This window comes from Saccopteryx leptura, chromosome 3 (genome assembly GCF_036850995.1).
Source record: "Saccopteryx leptura isolate mSacLep1 chromosome 3, mSacLep1_pri_phased_curated, whole genome shotgun sequence".
Classification (NCBI taxonomy): Eukaryota; Metazoa; Chordata; class Mammalia; order Chiroptera; family Emballonuridae; genus Saccopteryx; species Saccopteryx leptura.
The window spans coordinates 144,218,137-144,240,627 of NC_089505.1; the positions used below are offsets into that span (position 1 = coordinate 144,218,137).

General features: G+C 36.7%; 1 protein-coding gene across 6 annotated transcripts in view; it reads left to right on the forward strand.

Annotated features, from left to right (window-relative positions):
- The window catches only part of SRSF11 (serine and arginine rich splicing factor 11), a 50,315-nt gene that overhangs the window by 6,895 nt on the left and 20,929 nt on the right, over positions 1 to 22,491 (forward strand). For 4 of the 6 annotated variants that reach the window (XM_066376562.1, XM_066376558.1, XM_066376563.1 and 1 more), the window contains exons 1-5: positions 7,962 to 8,395; positions 15,541 to 15,674; positions 19,449 to 19,558; positions 21,438 to 21,530; positions 22,307 to 22,356. In XM_066376562.1, the coding sequence (XP_066232659.1) occupies positions 8,202 to 8,395; positions 15,541 to 15,674; positions 19,449 to 19,558; positions 21,438 to 21,530; positions 22,307 to 22,356 (581 nt within the window). In that variant the 5' untranslated portion in view covers positions 7,962 to 8,201. Of the gene's footprint in view, positions 1 to 7,961; positions 8,396 to 15,540; positions 15,675 to 19,448; positions 19,559 to 21,437; positions 21,531 to 22,306; positions 22,357 to 22,491 lie in introns of those variants that run through there. The other 2 variants (XM_066376559.1, XM_066376560.1) reach the window with 2 other exon arrangements.

A 22,491-nucleotide genomic window follows, 5' to 3' on the forward strand; every position in this document is an offset into this window, starting at 1 on the left:
CAGGCTTGTGCTGTCCATTTTAAAATGTGGGTCTAGAATTCCTGCTATTAATAGGCAATATAAGACAGTAGAAGCAAGTATTTGCAAATAAGCTTAAGTAGACTTTTATAATGTCTTAGTGTATATGTCCATCCATCCATCTGTTCATCAGTTCCCTAATTCTAACTTGTATTTTAGTGTCTCCCCTTTGTTTAGATGGAACAGAAGAAAGGGAACATGGGGTTTACAATATTTGATTTTAATTATTTACTATTTTGATTTTGGTTATTTGTAGAATAATCTATCCGTATTCCATATGTATAAGATATTCCCATGTATAAGACGCACCTTAATTTTGGGGCCTGAAATTTGAAAAACAATGTATTCTATAAAGTTATTGAACTCAAGTTTTATTCATCATAAAATTTATGCAACTCCTCATCACTGTCAAAACTCCCATCCATTAGCTCAGGGGTCCCCAAACTACGGCCCGCAGGCCGCATGCTGCCCCCTGAGGCCATTTATCTGGCCCACGCCGCACTTCCGGAAGGGGCACCTCTTTCACTGATGGTCAGTGAGAGGTGCACATTGACCATCTCATTAGCCAGAAGCAGGCCCATAGTTCCCATTGAAATACTGGTCAGTTTGTTGATTTAAATTTACTTGTTCTTTATTTTAAATATTGTATTTGTTCCCGTTTTGTTTTTTTACTTTAAAATAAGATATGTGCAGTGTACATAAGGATTTGTTCATAGTTTTTTTTTATAGTCTGGCCCTCCAGCGGTCTGAGGGACAGTGAACTGGCCCCCTGTGTAAAAAGTTTGGGGACCCCTGCATTAGCTTGTCCTCATCTGTGTCTGTCTTCAACAATGAGTGCAAAAACAAGCATGAAAAAGCAGGAAATGCAAGTAAAAGAAATCTACAACCCCAGTGTAAGACACACCCAGTTTTTAGACTTCAAGTTTTTTGAAAAAAGGTGCCTCTTTTATCTGGGGAAATACAGTAATTTATAGAACTAGGAATAGCGTGGAAATACAATTATCTAATTTGTAGAATTACAGATACAAATTAATATAGATCTAAAGGTACATTTTTAAGTTACAGATTTATAAGAAACAATTTATTTCCTAGGTTTTTCCTTACAGCTTTCTATAGCTAACTACTTTGGGAGTTAATATCAATCAAATTTTCCTAAGTTGAACAAATGTATTCCTGTCTTCATTCACCTAGCCTTTGTTGAACAGATTGTGTAAGGCATTTGTAAAGTTTCTAGCACATTGATATTATTCAGTAAGTTTTTGTCAAGTGCTGAGTTAGTTCCACTATAATATTGTGTGCATTAGAAACGCAAAGATTAATACATTGCCTTCCCTGTATTTGCTAGAGGGAAGGATCTGCTTAATAATTTGACAAAAGGCCTGTTGCTTTTGCACATTTGCAAAATTGTGTCAATTTGGAGGACTCCACCGTCTTTTCCATTAATCAGTAAGAAGGTGTTTAACAATAACAGAGGTGACTTAACTTCACCAGCTGGGATCTTGGTGCCCAGCCAGTAGAGTGATAGTACACACTTGTGTTTATTCTGTTTTAATTGGAAAACTTCTATTCAAATACATCAGTTATTCTTCCTTAGAAATGTCTTCACTTCAAATGTTTTTGTTGTTTTATTGAGATATAATTAACATACAGCACTGTGTAAGTTTAGGGTGTACACCTAATGATTTAACTAAACATGTATAGTAAAATGATTACCGCAGTAAGTTAGTTAGCATCCATCATCTCATATAGAAACAGAAGATATTTTTCCTTGAGATGAGAACTGTTAGAATTTAGTCTTTTAACAACTTTCATATATGTCATACAGCAGTGTTAAGTATAGTCATCTTGTACACATCTCTAGTACTTACATATCTTATAACTTGGAAATTTGCACCTGTCAAGTGCCTCCTTCCAATTTCTCCCCATTCTCACCCTCCAGCCTCTGGTAACTACAAATCTGATGTCTTTTTCTATAAGTTTATTTGTTTTAGATTCCACAGTGAGGTCATAGAGTATTTGTCTTTCTTTGTCTAAACTTATTTCACTTAAGCATAATGCCCTCAAGGTCCATCCATGTTTTTGCACGGACAGGATTCACTCATTTTTAATGCTGAATAATATTCCATTGTGTATATATATATATACACCACAACTTCTTTACATTTATCGGTGGACACTTAAGTTTTCCATGTCTTAGCTATTGTGAATAATGCTGCTGTGAACATGAGGGTGCAGATACCTTTTCAACATAGTGGTTTCATTTCCTTCGGATATATTTTCAGAAATGGGATAATTGGATCATGTAGTAGTACTATTTGTAAATTTTTGAGGAACCTACATATTGTTTTCTTTTTCTTTTTTTTTAACAGGGACAGAGAGAGAGAGAGACAGAGAGAGGAATAGATAGGGATCAACAGACAGGAACGGAGAGAGATGAGAAGCATCAATCATCAGTTTTTCGTTGCAACACCTTAGTTCATTGATTGCTTTCTCATATGTGCCTTGACCGCGAGCCTTCAGCAGACCAAGTAACCCCTTGCTCAAGCCAGCGACCTTGGGTCCAAGCTGGTGAGCTTTTTGCTCAAGCCAAATGAGCCCGCGCTCAAGCTGGTGACCTCGGGGTCTCGAACCTGGGTCCTCTGCATCCCAGTCCGATGCTTTATCCACTGCTGCACCACCTGGTCAGGCCTACATATTGTTTTCCATAGTGTTTACCAATGTACAAACCCACCAGTAGTACACGTTACTCTTTCTCCACATTCTCCTAGCATTTATGATTTCTTGTCTTCTTAAAAAATTTTATGTATTGATTTTAGTGAGAGAGGAAGGGGGGTAGAAAGAGAGATTGATTTGTTTTTCCACTTACTGTGTATTTGTTGGTTGATTCTTGTGTGTGCACTGACTGGGGATCAACTCTGCAACCTTGCCATATCATGACGACACTAACCAAGGTACCTGACCAGGGCCATCTCTTGTCTTTTTAACGCTTGTCATTTTAACAGGCGTGAGGTGATATATCATGTGGTTTTGATTTGCATCTCTGTAAAGATAGGGATGCTGAGCATCTTTTTGTGTACCTATTGGCCATTCAGGTAGCTTCTTTTGACAAATGTCTATTCGGGTCCTTTGCTCATTTTTAACTGGATTATTTGTTTTTCCCTGTTGAGTTATATGACATCTCTGTACATTTTCAGATAGATATATGGTTTGCAAATATCTTTCCCATTCCATAGGTTGTCTTTTTATTTTGTTGATGATTTTCTTTTCTGTGGAGAAGCTTCTTAGTTTGATGTTATTCCACTTGTTTTTTATTTAATTGTTTGTGCTTTGAATGTCTTATCAAAAAAATTATTGCCTGACCTGTGGTGGCGCAGTGGATAAAGCGTCGACCTGGAAATGCTGAGGTCGCTGGTTCAAAACCCTGGGCTTGCCTGGTCAAGGCACATATGGGAGTTGATGCTTCCAGCTCCTCCCCCCCTTCTCTCTCTCTGTCTCTCCTCTCTCTCTCTCTTTCTCTCTCTCAGTCTCTCCCTCTCCTCTCTAAAATGAATAAATAAAAAAAATATATATTGCCAAACCCTATTTCAAAGGTCACTTTTCCTGTGTTCTCTTCTAGGAAGGAGTTTTGTGCTTTCAGGTCCTTAATCCATTTTGAGTTACTTTTTGTGAGGGATGTAATGAAAGGGTCTATCTAGTTCATTCTGTTATAAATTTGATTTTTAGAAACTTAAGACTGAAAAAACGAAATCTTTTTTGATTTGTTCTAGCAAGAGAGAAAGAGAGGGACAGACAGGGACAAACAGACAGAAAGGGAGACAGATAATTAGCATCAATTCATAATTGCAGCACTTTAGTTGTTCATTGATTGCTTTCTCATACGTGCCTTGATGGTGGGGCGGAGCGCGGGTGGGGGTGGGAGAAGGCTCCAGCTGAGCCAGTGACCATGGGGTCATATCTATGATCCCATGCTCAAGCCAGTGACCCCACGCTCAAGCTGGTAAGCCCATGTGCTCAAGCCGGTGATCTTGGGGATTTGAAGCTGGATCCTCAGTGCCCCACATCAACGCTCTGCCCACTGTGCCACCACCTTGTCAGGCAAAAGATTGTTTATTATGACTGAGGACTGGTATTGTCTTTGAGGATTTACTTAAACCACTATTTTTTAATATTCTTTGACAGACTTTCTTGCCAATAACCAGTTTAAATTATTCTTAATAGTGTGCTGGGGGGTTCCCTACCTGTGAGCATTAGGGGCCCATTATGGGTAGCCTGTAAATTATTTTTTGTATTTCAAAAGCCTATCAGAAATTAAGAACTATAATATGTATATAGAAACCAAATATGACTATATAGGCCAAAATGACAGAACACTTTTTGCTTTGGATTAGAAGTAGCATTAACCCTTGTAATATATATTTATTATTCAATTATAACTGTAAGTCTTCCCTAACCCATTTCCAAGGATGAACTGTGACTCTCCTCTGTATATATACATCTTTCACATGATATTGACAGAATCACCATGTAGGTCTCTCTCATATAAACTAGAAAGCATTTATTCAGAAAGAATGGTCTTCCTACTTATTCAAACTTGTTCTTATCTGTAGGACCTTTCTAGCTTGCTATTTCATCTGCTTAGATTGTTCTTCTCCCAGAAATTCAAATAACTCAAATAATACCACCTCCCCATCTCCTATCCTGGTTTATTTTCATCATGGCACATTACTCCCTTACATCTTTGTAAGGATCCCTTACAATTTGTTTATTGAAAGTTTCTCATACTAGACCTGAAATTTCATGAGGTCAAGGACACCGCCTGTTCTTTTTCTCTGCTATATCCAATGACTAGCAAAAATCCTAGACCATAGTAGGTGCATAATATTTGAAAATAAATTGCAGGTCTTTAATAAACCTTTTATGATATTGGAGTTAAAAATGCTATCTCCAGATTCTGTACTTCTTATAGTCTTGCTTAATTTGAAGCCTAAAAAAACTGAAGTGATTTAAAACTAGTATAGATTGTTATATTTTCTTTGCTTTGAAATATTTACTTTCTTTTAACTATTTCATGTCTATGGGAAACAGACAATAATTGTAGTTAATTGTTTAATCTGTTTATTAGACTTGGAGGGTTTTCAGAATTATGATTCAGCTCCTCAGTCAGTTCCTGACTAAAGTAGGTTCTTAGAAGTGAAGTGAAATTTCCTCAAATCATGCTTAATAAATGACGGGGTAGTATTTTAAGCCAGCCTTATGGCTCTGAGTTCAGTGTCTTTTTGTAGCTGCTTGATGATTTGAAATAAAATATTTTAAAAATACTCCATATTAGAGTAAGAGTTTTTCCACTTTGTTTCTTCATATGGTGGCATCATCTATCTATGTTCGATAAGTTATTATACAGAAACTGACTTCAGATTCTTTAAAAGATTTTATCACAGGACTATCTTTTGCTTTGGCTTGAATGTGTAATTTTAATTATAAAATATGTCAAGCATACATAAAAGTGTAGGATAATATCAAAGATTGTGTGTCTACCACAGAGAATAAAAATGTTAAAATTTTTAAAAAATTCATGAACCTCGCCCTTGTGTTATTTGTCCTTTTAGCATAGGACATTGTAGCATACTTGGCACATAAGAGGCATTCCAGCGTGACCAGGCGGTGGCACAGTGGATAGAGCGTCGGACAGGGATGTGAAGGACCCAGGTTCAAAACCTTTAGGTTGCCAGCTTTAGCAAGGGGTCACTCAGTCTGCTGTAGCGCTCCCCCCCTCCCTGGTCAAAGCACATACGAGAAAGCAATCAATGAACAACTAAGGTGCCACAACGTAGAATTGATACTTCTCATCTCTCTCCCTTCCTGTCTGTTCCTATCTGTCCCTCTCCCTGTCTCTGTCACACATACAAAAAAAGAGGCACTCCAACTGGATATTGAACTTGGCACTCTTCCCAGGGGATTTTGGGCAAGAGTGAGTTTTAGACCATTAGAAGAGGCAGTGTGGAAATAGCATGCTTGGCTAGGAGGTAGGGGATTTTCTTCTGAGGCTTTAGCAGGTCCTATTTTCTAGGACAGTGATTTTCAATCAGCATGCCATAAAAAATTTTAAAACATGCAATCCATGACTATTTAATAATTCACCAACCCATCCCTCTTTTTGTAAGAGCTAAGAGAAGTGACTTTGCTATTAAACTGGCCAGTTGGCCCTACATCAATTCTCAATAACTTCCTGTTCTAATCCCTCACTAATTATACTCTTGACTGCATTGTTCCATACAGTTGTTTACTAAATGAAAACATTCTTTTTTTTTTTTTTTTTTTGCATTTTTCTGAAGTTGGAAACGAGAGGCAGTCAGACAGACTCCCCGCATGCGCCCGACTGGGGTCCACCTGGCATGCCCACCAGGGGGCGCTACTCTGCCCATTTGGGGCATTGCTCTGTTGCAACCAGAGCCATTCTAGTGCCTGAGGCAGAGGCCATAGAGCCATCCTCATCGCCTGGGCCAACTTTGCTCCAGTGGAGCTTTGGCTGCGAGAGGGGAAGAGAGAGACAAGAGAGGAGGGAGAGGGGGAGGGGTGGAGAAGCACATGGGCGCTTCTCCTGTGTGCCCTGGCTGGGAATCGAACTGGGTTCTCCTGCACGCCAGGCAGACGCTCTACCACTGAGCCAACTGGCCAGGGCCTAAATGAAAATATTCTATAAAGTCTCAGGTTTTAATCCAAAAATATCTGGGATCAAGTAAATTATTTTAACAGTTGTCATAGAATAAATGGCTTTTTATTAAGGCATATTTATGCACGTGTTCAACATTTATTGGGCATGGATTATGTGACAGACATTGTGCTAAGTCCTCAACTGACCTAGAAAATTCACAGCTTTGTAGGAGAGGGGGGAACGCATGTGACTATAACATATATTCTTTGTTGTTAAGCAGAGAAAAGGAAGCCCTAACTGCTTGCAGAAGTTGTATCAGTGAGGAAAGGCACTGCAGTTAAATGACAGATGTCATTAATAACTTGTATAAAGATGCTGAAATGAAAGGTTTTATCAGGTTTGGGATATTGCAACTCATTGAATAAAACTAGATGAAAGTAAAACACTAGTTTAGATAAACTTGAAAAATTAGGCAAGAATCTTTATAGTCAAGGTTTTTAAAAATTTAAGCAAGAATATGCATGTAAAGCAAGTTTTCTGTAGTTCAGATCTTATACTTTAATACATTTAGGTACTGTATAATGTGCTTTTATTTTTTCAAAGATTTATTGACTTTACAGAGAGAGGGCCTGTGGGGGTAGCTAGATATATCAACTCATAGTTGCCTCACTTTAGTTGATCATTGGTTGCTTGTCATATGTGCCTTGACTGGCAAGCCCAAGATTTCCAACAGGGGCCTCAGCATTCTAGGTCTACATTCTACCACTAGGCCACCATAGTCCGGGCACAGTGTGCTTTTTAATTAGTCCAGTTGTTAAATAAAGTTAGCTAATAAAGCATTAGTGTCATATTAAAATATTTTTGAAAGTTTAGCAACAAAGCAAATTATAACCTAGTGTAATGTTACCAAAATGTATGTAAAACTCAGAAAATTTTATACTTTTAGAGAAGAAAACCTTGGTAACTAGTGTGGAAATTTCATTAGTAACTACACATATCTGTAGTAGATTGTGTATGTAAAGAAATACCGTGAGCATATTTTTAGGAGTAGTCAGTAAAGTGGGCTTTTTTTTTTCTAGGGGAGTAAATATTGCTTTAAAGAAAAATTAATGCCTTCCACTTCTCTTCAAAAAAAGAAAAGAAAGATTGGTCGTGAAAGTGTTGACGTCTATCAGTAGACCGGGTGCCTCTCGCGTTGCCCAGCCTTGGGCGAGGCTTGCTGGGCCTGCGCGGGGCGGAGCCGATTGTGACGCGAGGCATTGTGGGAGCTGGGGCCGCAATTGAGGTGGTTGGAGGCGAAGTGGGGGTGGCCGTTTGTTTTCTCGTGGTCTCGAACTCGCGCGCTCTCTCCCCCCCCCCCCCAACCTCCCACGAGCGGCGGGGCGGAGAAAGAGCGGCGGAGGCAGCAGCAGAAGCCGTAACAGTGGACACCGTCCTGTCTTCTCGGCGAACCGGTTCCTCTTTCCCCTCCCTCTCACTGTTTGTTGTGTGTTTAATGTGTTAAAGCAGGAGCGAGAACGCGAGCAGCGCCATGAGCAACACTACCGTCGTCCCCAGCACTGCGGGCCCGGGCCCCAGCGGCGGGCCGGGCGGCGGCGGCGGCGGAGGCGGCGGCACCGAGGTAATCCAGGTGACTAATGTCTCCCCGAGCGCTAGCTCTGAGCAGATGCGGACCCTCTTCGGTTTCCTAGGCAAGATCGACGAACTGCGCCTCTTCCCGCCGGAGTGAGTACCGTCCACCATCGCCGCTTTTGCTAACTCCTCCCCAGGCCGGGCCTAACCGCACCATTTCCTGGGCCTGCCCGACGCTGTCCCGGACCAGGTGCTCTAGTTCAGGCGGCTGTTGTGTTTGCTCATGAAGGAATCTGCATAGTTTCCTACTAAAAATGCAAAGAGGGGCAAGCGTATGGGAGGACTAGGAGATTCTGGCTCTTTACCTCAGGCTCTTCCCCCCGTTAAATTGTGCCAGCGTCGTTGTTCTTTGGGCAATTAAAACAAGATAACTGCATTTTATGTGCTTTAATTTTTTTTAAACCAGTTGTTTCTTAGAGCTCTTTGAAAAGTAACAAAATTGTTCATTCCTATGTAAATTTATTGAGCTTTGTAGGTGGTGGTTCACTTATTGCTAAGTATTGCTGTTCCGTGATTCTGGCCTAGTGAATGCAGAATTAGTAATACTCTTTTGTCAGACTGAATTCAGTGAACCTGAGTATTTGCTTTTAATCAAAAAAGGGGGTTATGGCTGAAAACTAGAATTTTTTTTTAAATAATTATACACTTAGAATATTTTACAATTGTACTAATTTAGAGTGTCTGGTTTTTTGTTTATGTACTGTTGTCTCACATTTATTATTTTAATCGCAAAAGTACTAAATGAGTGGATTTAATACTTTTAAAGAAAAAATTTTAAAGAAGCTATGAGGTTAGATGTAAATAATAGAACAGTTTTAGAAATAAAAGCCATTTGCTCTTTTGGAAGAGGGCAAATTCAGATGTTACTATCAGGATATTCCCCCATCCCACTTTTATAATGTCACTTAAGTACTAAACAGGAAATAGGAATCTACTGTTTTGGTGGATGTAATCATTGCTCTGTACATTTGTACACCAAAATAATTAATAGAAGTTGGTCATACTTTGGTATTATTACCTATTTCATCACTTTGTTTAAAATATTTTCTGTTGATTCTTAGTGTTTTCAAATGGTTGTGCTGATTAATTTTTAGGGGAATGTACATTCTGAGAGAGGTTTTAGAATTATTTGCAAGAATCATGCAGTTCTGGGAAGATGTAGTTTTAATTATTTTGAATGGAAATTTGATTTGCTTTAGTGATGAAGGACAAAGAGCTTTCATAATATAAACATAAAGAAATAGATGCTTTCCTGTTACAGTTTTCTCCCAACATACGCTTATTAAGTTGTTAGTAAAATTAATAAACTAAATTTGATTGTTATAATTACGTTATTCAAAGTATTGGAGATACTAAATTTATTTACAACTAATTCTTTCCAGTCCCACGGGTTATTAAGAATTTTGTTATGCTTGCTGACCTTGAAGTGTTTTATTTTGAAGATGTCCTTTATATGATTCATGTATTGGAAAGATAACATAGGGAGGTGTAGGCAGTTTTCTGGTTCATCCTCTATCCATTGCATGGTCAGTTTATGAAAGGGAGTTATGATGGACCATCATAGCTTTTTTGTTTATAATCAAAGGAGTAAGTAGTTCCATCACAATTGGGATAGCTGATGTGCACTAGATAACATGATCAGGAGTATTGCACATATTAAGAGGACTTTTCCCTGTATTGGAAGGAGGAGTTATATATTGACACGTTTTTGCTCTTTGACTCCATCATATATATAGGATCCCACAGAAAGACTGTTTTCTCTCCTAAAAATGTACAAAGTTACAATATAGTGAATGTTACATTACCTTAGTCACCTCAAATTGAATAGTACTTATGTAGATGTCTACTTGTGTTGCTAATCTTTTTTATTTCATTATTTTTCATTGATTTTAAGAGAAGGGGGAGGGGAGAGAAAGACACATCAATTTGTTATTCCACTTATTTATGCCTTTATTGGTTAATTCTTGTATGTGCTCTGACCAGAGGTGGTTGGTGTATTGGGATTATGCTCTAACCAACTGAGCTAACAAGACAGGTTCCTTTTGTTGCTGATCTGATGTTCCTAATTTGGAAATATATACTTATTTGACAATTTCCTTAAGCTTGCTAAGTTCCAACAGTATCGCTTCTGATAATGTGCTATGAAGTCCTTGTTGTCCAAAAGGGTTCATCATTTCAAAACTTTGTTCTTACTCAGAATAAGATTGAATGGCTCAGATTACATGAAATAATGAATTATTTCATTGTAAACACATTTGACACTTGATTGATTGATTTTTTATTTATCATTATTGTTGTTTTTTGGTTTTTTTGTGTGTTTTTTTTAGGGTGTGTGTTTTTCCCCCCAAAGGCATTCATATCCACCTGGAATTCTTTTCTCCTAGATACGGCATAACGTGTCTATTTCCTTTTGTTGCTCAGATGTCACCTAATCAGAGAATTGTTCCCTGATCAGCCTCTGTTATATAAAAATAGAGCATCTCTGCTCCCTCTCCCTGTCTTCTCTCTTCAATTTAACTATTGTTTTTCTCTATAGCACCAAGCATTAACAGGTTAAGCTTAACTTTCTCCCTCTTCTAGAAAATGAGGCCCTTGGAATCATAAATATCATGGAGTGAGGGGTGACATTTTACATATATTACTGAGCTCCCTGTTGTTTGGGAGGGAGGGTATCATGGAATCTGGATCATGCCAAACATTACAGTGGCAATCTTCTCAAGGTTTCTCCCCATTTCATTATTAAATCCAGCTAGTTCTTGGGGTTTTTTTTAAGCCAAAAATTGCTAGCCTGTAATTTCACTCAATGATAAAATTGTCTTCACAACAATATTCTAACCCTCTCCTTTCAGTATGATAGCCCTACAGCCATTGAAAGTATTTGTCACTGTCCTTCCCATTTATTTTATTTTTTTAAAGAAAAAAGGTTAGTTTCTAAAATGCATATTGGAAATTCAACAGGGGTTGAGTGTCTATTAATGCTGAATGGTTTCCTATTTTATCTTACTCAGCCCTTAAAAATCCAGAGGGAGAATGTATTTTACCCTGTTTTACAAAATGAGTGAACTGAAATTCATTTAGATTATTTTTTATGCCCAAGCCACTGTACCAGTATCAGACCAATTACAATTCTGATGTTGTGATTGTCCTTTATCACTTGGTCATGATTTTCTTGATTTAGCCCTGCAACTTGTGAGTGGAATTTACACTTAGTAGCTATTCTTCAAATGTTGGGTTTTAGTGGGATTTTATAATGGAAAATATGACTGGAGTGTTGATGATCCCCAGTAAAGCACATGTCAGAGTTATGCAGTAACAAAGGTTACTACTGTAACAATGCAGGTAAACTTAAATTCATTATTTAAATAATATTGTTTCAATGGCCAAAGATAGATACTTTAATCATCATTTAAGTAACTTAGTATATATATAGTTAGGTAAGGGAGAGACCTTAGTTTACCTTTAAAAAAGTATTTAAAAATATATGTAGTCTTTTACTGTATTTTCATAGAACTAAGTAAGGACATAGTGAGGGAGAGGGCATGTGAAGTCAATGTCAACAGGATCAAGTTTTCAGGTGAATAGTACCTTTGTCACATTTTCTATTTTTTGTTTATTTGTTTTTTGTTTGTTTTTAATTCAGTGAGAGGAGGGGAGGCAGAGTGACAGACCCTGGCATGTGCACCCCCCCCCAACATGATGGGGGGGCAGTAAGCCCACCAGGGGGCGATACTCTGCCTATTGGCTCTGTTGATTAGCAACCGAGCTCTTAGTGCCTGAGGTGGAGCCATGGAGCCATCCTAAGTGCCTGGGACCAACTTGCTCCAACTGAGCCATGGCTGCAGGAAGGGAAGAGAGAGAAAGAGAGAGAGGGAGAGAGAGGAGAACTGGAGGAGAAGCAGATGGTCACTTCTGTGTGGCCTGACCAGGAATCAAACCTGGGACATCCACACGCTGGGCTGATACTCTATCACTGAGACCACTGGCCAGGGCCTACATACTTTCTATTTGGGGGGACTTAGGAGATGCCTTTGTTTATAAGCTGAAAGTTCTCTGCTCAGAACTGATTAGCGCAGTATGAAGGTGGGAATTGAAAGTGTAGTATCAATGGCCTAAACCAGAATTTCTTAAACTTTAATGGGAACAAATACCAACTAGGGATTTCGTTAAGAATTGGAGCCCTCTTTTAAAAGGGAGTCTGAGACTCAGTGGGCTTGAGGTAGAAAAGAAATCTAGATTTCTATATGCATACCAGAAGATTCTCAGTCTTAGAGGACACTTGAAACATTAGACACAATACCACCACTTAAGGTACAGGACAAAAGCATCATACAGAGCCAGCCCACTTTTTCCTATCTTGTTTCTTAGTTCTTTTCACTGCCCTGCTTTGTATTTATAATAAGGAGTGGTACTTGCACAGAATACTAGGGTGTGAATATTAAATTCATGCATCCATTTTCTATCTTATATTAACATGTTTCTTAATAAATTTAACTGAGAAATGGTAGTAATATAATTGTGGGGCCAAATAGCAGTGGTTTTAAATTAGACTGTTTGAAATGGGAAGAGATGGATTATTTGTGGTTCTGAGTTGTCTTACTGTTACTGTCTTTTCATGGTATTTAAATTATTCCTATTTTACCTCACCACCATTTGCAAGTTTGAAATAGCCCAAGTAATAATGGTAGCATTCCTATAATGAGTGGGTAAAGGAAAAATTAATCATTTTAGGATTGCTAAGTAAATGGAAATACATTGTGATCATGTAGGCAATACTTTCTAATTTATTTTTACATATCTGTTTATAATGTTTATGTTCTTTAAGAACGTGATACCTGACTAATACTTGATAGAAACTTTTTTCTTTTAGTCAGATGACTACAGTGTCACTTTTTAAGAAATTTTAAGTGCCACCTGATCAGGCAGTGGCACAGTGGATAAAGCATTGAACTGGGACACAGAGGACCCAGGTTCGAAACCCTGAGGTCACCGGCCTGAGCATGGGTTCATCTGGTTGAGCACAGCTCACCAGCTTGAATCCAAGGTCGCTGGTTTGAGCAAAGGGTCACTTGGTCTGCTGTAGCCTCCAGGTCAAGGTACATATGAGAAAGCAATGAACAACTAAGGTGACTCAACAAAGAATTGCTGCTTCTCATCTCTATCCCTTCCTGTCTGTTGGTCCCTATCTGGCCCTCTCTTTGTGACAAAAAAAGAAAACGAAAAAAGTTTAAGTGCCTACTACTTTCCAAATCATTATGTTAAGTGTTAAGAATATAAAATGATAGCATTTAAAGAGCTTTTTAATTTACTGGTTAAAATATGAATGTCAGAAAAGAAGTACTGGAATTGAATTCTTTCCACTACTGCAACATTGTTAAATTTTTGACCAGTAATTCTTCACATTAAGAAAAACATTATTTCTACATTTAAAAACAGTTTCCTTTCAAAAACATTTAGCAGTAAATTTATATAACAAGGTGGCTTAAATTTCGTGTCACTATGTTGTCAACTTTGCTTTGAACCTAGATAAGAATCTGTGCTTGGAATCTAAGAGTGATGTCTTTAGGTAAACTTGTTCATTCTACTGGGTTTGACTTCTCAGGTTTTATATATTTAGGTTAGTCCTTGTAACTAATAACTTTATATTTTTCTTCTAATGCACAAATTAGTAGAAAAAGGTCATTTTTAGTAAATACCTCTGAAAAATACCTAGCGTAATCACATATGATATAAATACATTTTTACTTACATCTGAAAATCAAGTTTATTAGAAAGGCTAACAATAGGTCTCGAATAAGTTTCCAAGGATACAGCAAACAGGATATTCCTTTTCATTATTGAGTCTTAAGATATAATGGGATTATCATAATAAATCAGAGGTTCTTTACCCTGAGTGCATATAAAAATTGTCAGGATTAAAATAAAGAAGGAAGAAGCACTCAGTATTTTATTCATCAGAGATCTTTAATTAATTGCTTTGGCATAGAGAGCCAGGATATTTTTCTTCCCACAGATGATTCTAATGTATAACCAGGGATGGTGTCATTACTGTCTTAGGGAATTGTTTTTAAAATAACTTGGTTTGGGATTACGGAGCAGCTCCTACCTTTATTTAATCTTTCGCAGAAAGTTTTATGGCAAAAAATTTGAACCATCTTATATTTTAAAAAGTCCCTTTCTAATGTATCTTATCTTACAGGCTGCCATAGCTTGTACTACAGCACTTGCTTTTGTTTTATCTCAGAAGGAAATTGCTGAGGGAAGTGACTCCTTTTGCTTATTAAAATTTTGTATAATAATACTAGGGGGTGGAGTAATGTTCCCATGTGTGTTTAAATTTTTTTCTGATGCTGTAGGTGAAAGAGGAATGGGTATTTATGTATATTTAGTCAACAAATAAAACTCCATTGTCAAATATTTTTTTGTTTCCTTAATTGGCAAATTCTTTATGTTTTTTACTCTTAAAAAATTTTCTAATCCAAGACTACTTGTTAACCGTTATTTTAAAACAACTGGTAATGATATTATTTTTTATTATTATTTTTTTTCATTTTTCTGAAGCTGGAAACAGGGAGAGACAGTCAGACAGACGCCCGCATGCGCCCGACCGGGATCCACCCGGCACGCCCACCAGGGCGATGCTCTGCCCACCAGGGGGCGATGCTCTGCCCATCCTGGGCGTCGCCATGTTGCTACCAGAGCCACTCTAGCGCCTGGGGCAGAGGCCAAGGAGCCATCCCCAGCACCCGGGCCATCCTTGCTCCAATGGAGCCCCGGCTGCGGGAGGGGAAGAGAGAGACAGAGAGGAAAGCGCGGCGGAGGGGTGGAGAAGCAAATGGGCGCTTCTCCTGTGTGCCCTGGCCGGGAATCGAACCCGGGTCCTCCGCACGCTAGGCCGACGCTCTACCTCTGAGCCAACCGGCCAGGGCTGATATTATTTTTTAAAAGTTGACACTTCACTTTTGGTTTGCTCGAACTCTGAAACTTAGGTTTCAAACTGATTTTGACATGTTATACTGCAAAATTAAACAGTGCTTGTCTACATGCAACTTGCTACATGAGCTTAGTGGGCAGTACTTTATTTGTAATGTCATTTTTTGCAGTTAACTAAAGTAACGTGCAGTTACTATTTTTATCTGCCTATTTTGCTTTTGAAATGCAAGTGTGGGTTTATGAATCATAATGTATGTTTTAGCTGATATTATTTTTCTCTACTTTTATGTTATTTGTTTATTTTTCAGTGATTCACCTTTGCCAGTCACATCCCGAGTCTGCTTTGTTAAGTTCCATGATCCGGACTCAGCAGTTGTGGCACAGCATCTGACAAACACTGTATTCGTTGACAGAGCATTGATAGTCGTACCATATGCAGAAGGTTTGTGCTTTGTTTAACGATCTATGTGGGCATCCTCTGATGACCATCTACCTCAGTATAGTTTTAGAGTGAGCGTTAGTAGCATGTTAAAAAGCTAAGCTATTAACATTTTGAAACCCTTGTTATACTGTGGTCCATGTTTTTACTTGCAGATTTTTCTTTAATTCTAAAAATTAGAAATCAGAACTGTTTTTATAAGATATTTAACCTTTGCATTCTTTTAAATTTTTTTAAGTTCTTTAAAATTGTATTCCTGATTATAATTCCTTAAGATATATTTACTTAGTTAATTTAACATCGAGTTTTATGAAAAAGTCCAGAAGATGAATTATTTATTCCATGTACATTTTACTCAGGAGCCTTCAAATAAATGCATGATGTTATTTCTATATTTAATAAATGACTAGGTTTTATTTCCTTAGTGCTTCCTCCCACTGATAACTTTAAAAAAATATCCCACATTGAATTCCAGTATACCAAGGGTTACAATGATTTCGGTTTGTATGAAAGTTCAAGATTTCCTGTAGCTTAGGTGCCAGATGGGCACTGGGTGTTTTGTTTTTATTATTGCCAGATTTTCTTGTTCATTCTTGCTATATTTTCTAGAATATCTCTAAATAATAAATTCTTCTCTCTGTTATTTGTGTGTGTGATTTTTGTAGTGGAGAAGGCAAATGCAAAACTCTTCCAGATGACTGAAAAACTGGGTCCTCTGCAGCTACAGGGGATTCTAGACATTAACTAAAGGCCAGCAAGCACTCAAGTTCCCCAAGTGTTTTCCTGGTGTAACCTTTTGTTAACTACATTTTCTCTCTTTTTACATTTTAGGCTGTTAAAGTAATTTGACAGAAATAATGAGCAGGGTTTTCGGATCTAAAAAAGCCACTGTGACAAGACAACTATTTTAATTCCGTTTTGTAAAATTTTATAAGCCATATTTTATCATTAGTTTGTTCCCAGTGTACTGCTACTTTATTTGCTTTCTGGTAACTATAATTTTGGTCAAAGAAATAACTGAAATAGGATAAAATTACTGGGTTTTAATTAAGTAAATAATTACTGGATTTTAAGTTAATTTGCAGCATTGAATTCTGACCAGGACTTAAATGCTTTCCCCTTAATGTACTGGTCAGTGGAAGTAGAATCTTGATATTGTTAACGATAGATGCTATATCAGATCTTTGAGTACCATGTGAACATTTACACCATACCTTGTAAAAGTTGTGAAATGTCTAGTCCTTAAAACGTAGAAAAATTGCCTCTGTGGTTTTCTAAAGAAATTAAGTTGCATTCATAGATGGGTTAAAGGCATGCTATATAATAGTACGTATATCTATGATATTAAAGTGTGTAAACCCAATTTTAAGGTTTTAAAATATATATGCTAATAAACATTTGATTTAGTATGTTTTGATTAAGCAGTTCCTTTTATATCAGTGTGCCTGTTGTAGGATAAGACTTACCACCAAGAGAAAATATACAGAATTTAAATTTAGGATAAGTAAAATATAGATGATAGTTTTTAGAACAAGGTTCAAATCATGTGAGTAAATGTGCAGAACAATAGCCTTTAAATTTAAAGAACTCTTACTGGCTAAGTATTGTATCATAGTTCCCAAGCCCTGAACATAATACAGTATATCATATAATTAACTTTCATAAATATTTTTAAACCATGGTAATTTTTCTGGATCTGTTTCAAAAGTGAAATTTTAGGAGTGTATGTAGAAATGCTGAAATATTTAGTTCTGGAATCTGTTTTTGATGTATTTAATGATATGGTATGCTGTATTAATGTTATTTCTACTAAATAACTGATGTACTGAATCCCTTTGTCACCATTCTCCCTAGTTTTAGCTCTTAACTTTGGTGTTGGTTCTTGGTCATGTTTTAAAACAGTAGACACAAAGTCATCTATAGTAAGGAATAGTCCTAATTGGTAAAACTGAGATAACCTGGATTTGGAAGGAACTCTTTAATAGTAATGGATTTGGGGGTATTTAGGTTCCTTGGTTAATGTTTGTTTCTTTTGTCTGTTTCTTTTTCTTTCATTTCTACACATTCATGCAGTATTTCATGGTTCTATCAAAGCAGCAGTAAAAAAAATACTCTTGACGCATGAAAATTAACTGGTGAGGGGCCTCATTGCTATTTTTAAATTGTAGTTTTATTTTTAAATAGTCTTTTTTTTAATCAGAGGATCAGATGCATGACTTTTTTTTAATGAATGCAGATCTTCTATCAGGTGTCTCAATAAATTCAAGAGGATTTTAGTTTGCCAGAAATGTTGCAAATGCACTAATTTGAGTAAGATGTTGATATTTAATATTATCCTCTTGATACATAATTTTGCATGCAAGATTATCCCATAATCTCTGTAGGTTTGTTAATATTAATGTCTTAATGCCCTATATCTAAATGATCTTCTCCCTCCCCCTCCCTCCATAACTCTTGGTATCTAAATTGATGACAGCTCTGACACAAGCAAGATAACAGTGCTGTGTAGTATACATTTGTTTATATTATCGGCACTTCTCAGTATAGGTGGAAGGAACCATTACCTTTATTTAACAGTGGTTTTTCTTTTTTGTTGTTGTGTTTTACAGTTCTTTTCCCTGGTTCAGCCTGAACTATATACCAGGCCCTGCTGAAAATACCACCCAACAGTTTTCTTCTGCAGCTTATCCAGTTTCTCTTAAGTGCCCTGTACATATTGTATGTTTTATGATGAGATGCAGTTTCTTAATATGTATTACAGAAATACTATTGGTATTTGCAAATATGTAGTTTTAATTGTATTATTGAACTCTCATTTTGGGGGCTTGGGCACATTAACAGATTAATCCATCTGTATAGGGCTTTTGCTGTTGGATAGAATTTATATTGTCTATATAAATATTTGTCTTAGGGCCCTTAGATTTTATCTGAATACACAGATTAGGCTTTAAAAACAGACATACATGTTTTTGGCTTTAGGAGTTTAGCTAAGTTAGTTTTTGAACTGACACTATATATATAGCAACATTTTTTGGTATGGTTAGCATGGCACATGTGGGAACATAAAGCATTTACTGTACAGGTAAGGAATGTGCCATGTTGTACCTATTCTCTCTCTCACTCCCACACACATCCTGTGTGTATTCAGAGACCTTCAGAAGCATTCATTTTCATTTTCATGAATCAGCAAAAGCCCTACGCTTGATTCCAACAGAATATTTCTTTTACATACTTTTCTTCTCATAAGTTTTACAAAATTTGTATGGTAGGTGTAAAAGAAAATCATAGTAACTGTACCATATTATTAACCCCTAAATCAAACTTTTTTTGTCTTGTGTATCTTGATTTTTCTGTGTGCTTTATAGTGAAGCAGCCGACACGAGTCGTTGTTCATAAAACAGCTTTTGAAAGTTGAGAGCACACCCCTGGAGAACCGACTGTGCTTGCTTACGTTTGGTTCATGACTTAAAAATCGAGTACAGGTGATGAAATCTTGGCAGTGTTAACAAAAAAGTAGTGTGTATTGTGCTATTTTTTTTTTACTCTAGAAACTTAACCATTTGTAGAGAAAAAAGGAAACAAATTTTCACACATTGAAGTTTCATTCTGACATAAAATTAATGATAAATAATCATAGAAATCAAGCTTTATATTTTAGCGAACATAAGTACTTTCAACAAACTCAGGTGGTGTATCAGGGAGACATTTTCTGGGTGTTTTTGTGTGTTTTCTGTCTTGCAAAAGGGTGTATTCTAATGCAAGGATGTTTCTCTGCAGGAGTTATTCCTGATGAGACTAAGGCTTTGTCTCTGTTGGCACCAGCTAATGCAGTGGCAGGTCTTCTGCCTGGTGGTGGACTTCTGCCTACTCCTAACCCACTTACCCAGGTACTAGTTCTGTTAAAGTTTTAAGAGGATAGAAAGAAACGCAATTGTAGATAAAGATAAACATTAGAGCTTTTTAAGTGTTGTTGTGATTTTAGTTCATGGAATGATATGATGTGTAAAATTCTGTAAAAGGCTGTATTGCAATCTTAAGTACTAAGGAGAATCTCTTAGAAGTCTGCATTTTAAGAACACTGAAAATCACAAATATACTGTACTGGTTTTGTGACTGACTCTCAAAATAATCTAGTAATATGAAAAAGATCTCGTAGAGCATAAGACTTCTTTTGAGCATGCTGTTAAAAATGGTATGTTTATTTGGATCAGGGAAGAAAATAAAGGTGAATTTCAGACATTATTTTTCTTTGCCAATGCCTTTTGATGTTTTGCTTTTACCTTGAGGTTTTAATTAAGTAGATGGCTTGCAATAAAAATGAAATCATGGATATATATTTGATATGAGGAAGATGAAATACTCAAGTTGGAGAAAATTCTCCTGGGTAATGTTTCTAACCCTGATAGTGCTGTAAATAGGATATCATTTTAGAGCCAGAGTTTTTTAAATACTGTGAATTATAACCACTCAGATTGTAACTGGGTCACTGGTTTTATACTTAAAGCAAATGATGGAGCTTCAACTAGAACCGTTTAACAAAATTCTTTTCATTAAATCATTTTACCTGTCTAGTTCAGTTAGTTACATGAATGGTATGGCATAGAAAGAGACTGAAATTAGGAATTCCCAGCTTTTTTAGTATAACTTTGTCACTTAATAAAATACATATCTGAGAAATATGTAGATACCATTGGTGTATAAAATTGTGTAATAACTAAGCTTATTATAGTAACTTATATTAACAGTATTTTAACTGCATTCAGTATATACTTAAATTACAGAAAGTTTAGACTTTGTATTAAAATCTAATTGAAACTTGGAGAACTTTTAGCACAGTGCTTTTAGAGAAGGTCAAACTATCTTCAGAGCTATAGATTTTGCATGGTTTGTGTCTTAAATTATTAATTAGAATTATAAGAGACAACCACATAGTAATTTGAACAGGGAAAGTTTAGTATAAGGAGTTGGTAACTAGTACTGGGAGCTTAGTAGGGGAACTCTAAGGAATTACAGGAATTGCTGATTTAGGAAGCAACCATTAATTCTAGAGTTGAGAAAGAAAGAACACAAGAAAAAAAAGGACACATTTAGATGAGGGAGCTTCCTCACACACACACACCCTGGGATAAGATTTAGACCTCCTTTGATTGAAAGGGGTAGACACTAGAGAAGTTTCCAATGTGCTACAGAACTTGTTAGGAAGATGCCTCTGAGAGTTAAAGGCCATGGGGTATCCCAGCTGGTGCTGCAGTAACAATCAGTAAGGGGACATAGGAACCAGGAGGAGAAAACCCTTTCTCACTGTCGTTACAGTTTCCCCTATACATAGAGCTTCACTTGCCGCCTTTCCAATGAGATGCTTATCAGGGTGCTACCTTCAGTATCGCAAAAATGGGGCAAAGAACTGGGTTTGGAGTGAGGAATGATAAATATTTATAATTGGCACAGGAATATATTGAAAATTATTTCCCCCTATATTCTGATTGTAGAGATAAATTTGCTGTAATAACGGGTGGAAATTGAGGCCTGAGGTAGGCAAACTGTAGGCCAGACCCCCATTTTTGCTCATTAAAACACAACTGTGCCCATTTTTTGATGTATTTTCAAGCTACTGTGGTATAGTTGAGCATTTGCAACAGAGATCGCATAGCCTACCACACTTAAAACTATTTATTTGCCCTTTAGAGGGAACAAAGTTGACTCCCACCTACACATACCCTGTAAGGTACAGAAATTAAATTTTAATCAGTATTTGCACTTTCACAGATTGGCGCTGTTCCACTGGCTGCTTTGGGAGCTCCTACTCTTGATCCTGCCCTTGCTGCACTTGGGCTTCCTGGAGCAAACTTGAACTCTCAGGTATAATTTAATACCCTTTGACTTTGAGTTAATTCTTATAATTAACAATATATTTTTATTTTCTGTTACTATATATTTCAAGAGCAGGTGATAAATGATTGCTTTTGTTTGGGGTTTTTCTATATACATATAATCTAGTTAAAAAGAGATGTAAAAGGTAAGTACATCATTAGCTCTTTACATATTAAAGAATTGCTCATTTTATATGGTTCAAAGTAGAGAATATTTTCACAGGAATTTTGCACATCATCAGTATCTTACGGAGCCAGAGTAAATTGTCATGAACGGATGACAACATGGGTGTATAATTTGTTTTCCTATCATTTGCTCAGTGGGAATTTTGTTTTCTCTCATTGTAATTTGGCTAAAGTTTTTTTTGGAAATATTTTTGTTATATTGGCTAAGCACTGTGAGGTTTGTTTTACATGTTTCTTGAAAGCGTTATTTTCCCTCAGAAAGTCTTGAAAGAGGTCATTGTTTTGTAAAATCTACATTGTTTGGCTTTATCATCTTTAATTTGCTAAAACACTTCTGGATATCGACTACTATAGCCACCAATGTTACCTGTTTCTTTTTTTTTTAATGTGGCTACTAGGAAATAATATAAGATGTCCTTTAGATGTCATTGTATTTCTGTTGGTCATCAGTGTGCCAAAATGTTACTTTTTTTAGGTTTGTCAGATTGTCCTAGGATTTTTGCAATATCCTGAAAAAATAAAATGACAGTCATTATTGCTTCATGTATTCTCACTGTTCTTAAATTTTTATTTTTACAGTCTCTTGCTGCAGATCAGTTGCTAAAGCTTATGAGTACTGTTGATCCCAAGTAAGGACTTTTTCTCTTTCCATTGATGATACATAGTATGTGTAGAGAACAGTTATTTTTTAGATAACTGAAAAGAAAGTTTTCTCGGGGCAAGCAGTAATACATAATTTGGTTTTCTAGAAACAAGGAGAAAAA